Below are 2,329 nucleotides of genomic sequence, written 5' to 3'. Positions count from 1 at the left end.
TGAGAGTTCCTACTTCGTATGCTGCTTTTTCTTAAAACAAGCCCTTTTCCTTTCTTATCGCTATTGGTCGTACCTCTCTCTCTCTCTCTGTGCCCGTTCCTTTGTTCTTGCTGCCTGGTGTCTATTTCCATAACTCGCACGTCCCCCACAACGACGAAGAAAAGAACTCTAACAAGCTAACCAAACTAAATCATGCTGTCCGTTAACTCGTCCAACTTTCCGCGTGGCGTTCCCACCGCCTCCTTTACTTCGCCGCTCATGGATTGTACGAGTGCCATTCATAACTCAGACAACATTCAAAAAGGCGCGCCATGTTACATCACGGCAAAGGGTGCCGCCACTCTAGCAGCTATGGGGAAAGGTAAGGGATTGACACTTGCCATTGAAAAACCGCAGACGCCTGTGCTTCCGCTGCAACGCACGAATAATCCGTACGCAGGTACGTCTGCAGACGGCTCTCCCTGCGTCCCCAGATCTCAATTTTCCACAGAAACGATTTTTGTGATGTCATACAAGGAGGAAGAGGCAAGACGCTTGACTACAGTGCCGTCGACCTCCAACGAGCCAAGTGTGGTGGTAACGGCAGCGCAAAACAACACCGGTGTGGCACAGGGTCATGTCAACAAGACCAACCTACCGCCTGCCCCCCGGAACGGAACAATGACGCAATCCGCCTGCTGGTTCCCACCTTTCAAGGCGGATGCTGCTGCAGCACCCACTGCTACACGGAGCAATCGCACGGGTGCGGTGTCAACGCCGTCCTCAAGTCGCGCCGCAACAAGGCGTGTGGAGATTTGGAATGCCCGTAACAATACTTCGGCCCATTCAACCCTTGCCAGTACTTGGGATGCCCCAGCGACAAAAACGGATTCAGTAACGCATGTCCGATGCAGGCGTATATACGTCAACGGACGCCCCATGACTGTGTGGCTTAAAGAGGATGAACAATAGAAGGGATGGCATGTGTGCAACCATATTGCTGCGCAAGTTTTTTTCTTCTTTCCCCCTTCTTTCTGCCTGCTGTCAGAGTAACAAGAGCATACGAAAAATAAAAAAAAATAATAAAAAAAATAACAAAAAAACACACGCGAAAAGACGAATAGAAGCGGGGTTTAATTGAGTGTTCCCTCCAGCTTTTTTTTTCTTTCTTTGTTTCTTTTCTCTGGGGTGCTGTCCCCTCCTCCCCCTCTTTTTTTTTTCTGGTTTTGGCTTGGGCTTCTCTGTTGTTGTGCTGCGGGGGTGTCTTCGATGCCGTTTTAGGAGGGTGTGGAGGGGATGGGTGGTGCGGACTAGAAGGGGTAAATATGTCTGGGTGCCATTTCCTTGTGTTGTCTTTTCTCTTTGGAGAAGTGATACGTACGCATTGGCTTGTGTCAATGTGTGCGCGCGGCGACGTACTCCATCGCTTTTCTGTGGGGTTGCGCACGGTGCGGCTCCACGAAGAGGAATGGCGGCATCATTGGAAGTTTCTGATTTTGTGACTCAGGCCAGCGTGGGTGCTGTCACTGGTGCGTCAGTTGAGCTGGACGATGGGGGCAAACAGGCACGAAGCGGAAGGAAACTGGAGTGAAAACTAATCACCCACCTCTTTTCACTCTCTTTGTCCACGCCCACACACAGTCACAGACGCAGACATACCAGTGCATGCACTCATTTGCTTCAGATCTCTCTGGCATTCTTTATTTTATTGTTGTGGCTGATGCCTTCTTCACACCTACTTTGTTCCTCATTCGGCTTTGTTTCTACACAACTTTCTGCGCTTCTGCGTTGATGTGTGAGACATGTGTGTGGATAGCACGCGTTCTTATTGGTTTTGCAGCTTTTTTGTTTGATTTTGTCGTATTCGTTGCGTTGCTTGACATGCTCCTTTCCTCGTATGCATCCAAAAAAGTTACTCCCTCTCCCGCCCTTACTTAGAGAAGGGGCCGGGGAGCGCGGGCTGAAGAGCAAGGAAAACGAAGTGGTGGAAAAGCGAGGTGGAGAGAGACTGGCTATAACGCGCGTATGCCGTCATGGGCGTGTGGATAGGAGTGTATGGGGGTCGAAAATAGAGAGGAGGAATTGCGCCTGTTTTTTTTTCTTTATTTTCTTTCATCGTCCGTTCACGTCTCAGAAGTTTATTTCCCGTCGATCGGTGGCTTGACTCCCCCTGAACAGTGAACCTAATTCCCACGCAATCCATGCAAATAACTAGTGTGACCTTGTGCGGTACTTCACCCGACCGCCGCCCCTCCCACCATCCCCGTAGCTTATTCCCTTTTTTTTTGGTTTTGTTTTTTGGTTTTGTTTTTTTGGGTTGTTTCCTGCGGCTCTTCCACATGCAGGACTA

At 49.8% G+C, this 2,329-nt stretch overlaps 1 protein-coding gene across 1 annotated transcript, besides 3 other annotated features; it reads left to right on the top strand.

The window, feature by feature from the left end:
* Positions 1-192: 192 nt before the first annotated feature.
* On the top strand, positions 193-951 carry Tco025E_10074 (uncharacterized protein; the record flags this gene model as incomplete). Its single annotated transcript, XM_029376865.1, has 1 exon — positions 193-951. The coding sequence occupies one exon, from the start codon at positions 193-195 to the stop codon at positions 949-951; it is 759 nt and encodes a 252-aa protein (XP_029223017.1).
* Positions 952-1,044: 93 nt separating this feature from the next.
* Positions 1,045-1,082: a microsatellite.
* Positions 1,083-1,133: 51 nt separating this feature from the next.
* Positions 1,134-1,159: a microsatellite.
* A 1,098-nt stretch (positions 1,160-2,257) lies between these two features.
* Positions 2,258-2,293: a sequence feature (A-rich).
* Between the last annotated feature and the right edge of the window lie 36 nt (positions 2,294-2,329).

The sequence above is a fragment of the Trypanosoma conorhini genome (assembly GCF_003719485.1).
Source record: "Trypanosoma conorhini strain 025E chromosome Unknown Tco_14.4_contig_01449, whole genome shotgun sequence".
NCBI lineage: Eukaryota > Euglenozoa > Kinetoplastea > Trypanosomatida > Trypanosomatidae > Trypanosoma > Trypanosoma conorhini.
The sequence above is the reverse complement of the archived record's forward strand: the minus strand, read 5'-3'. Positions and strand labels throughout refer to the sequence as shown.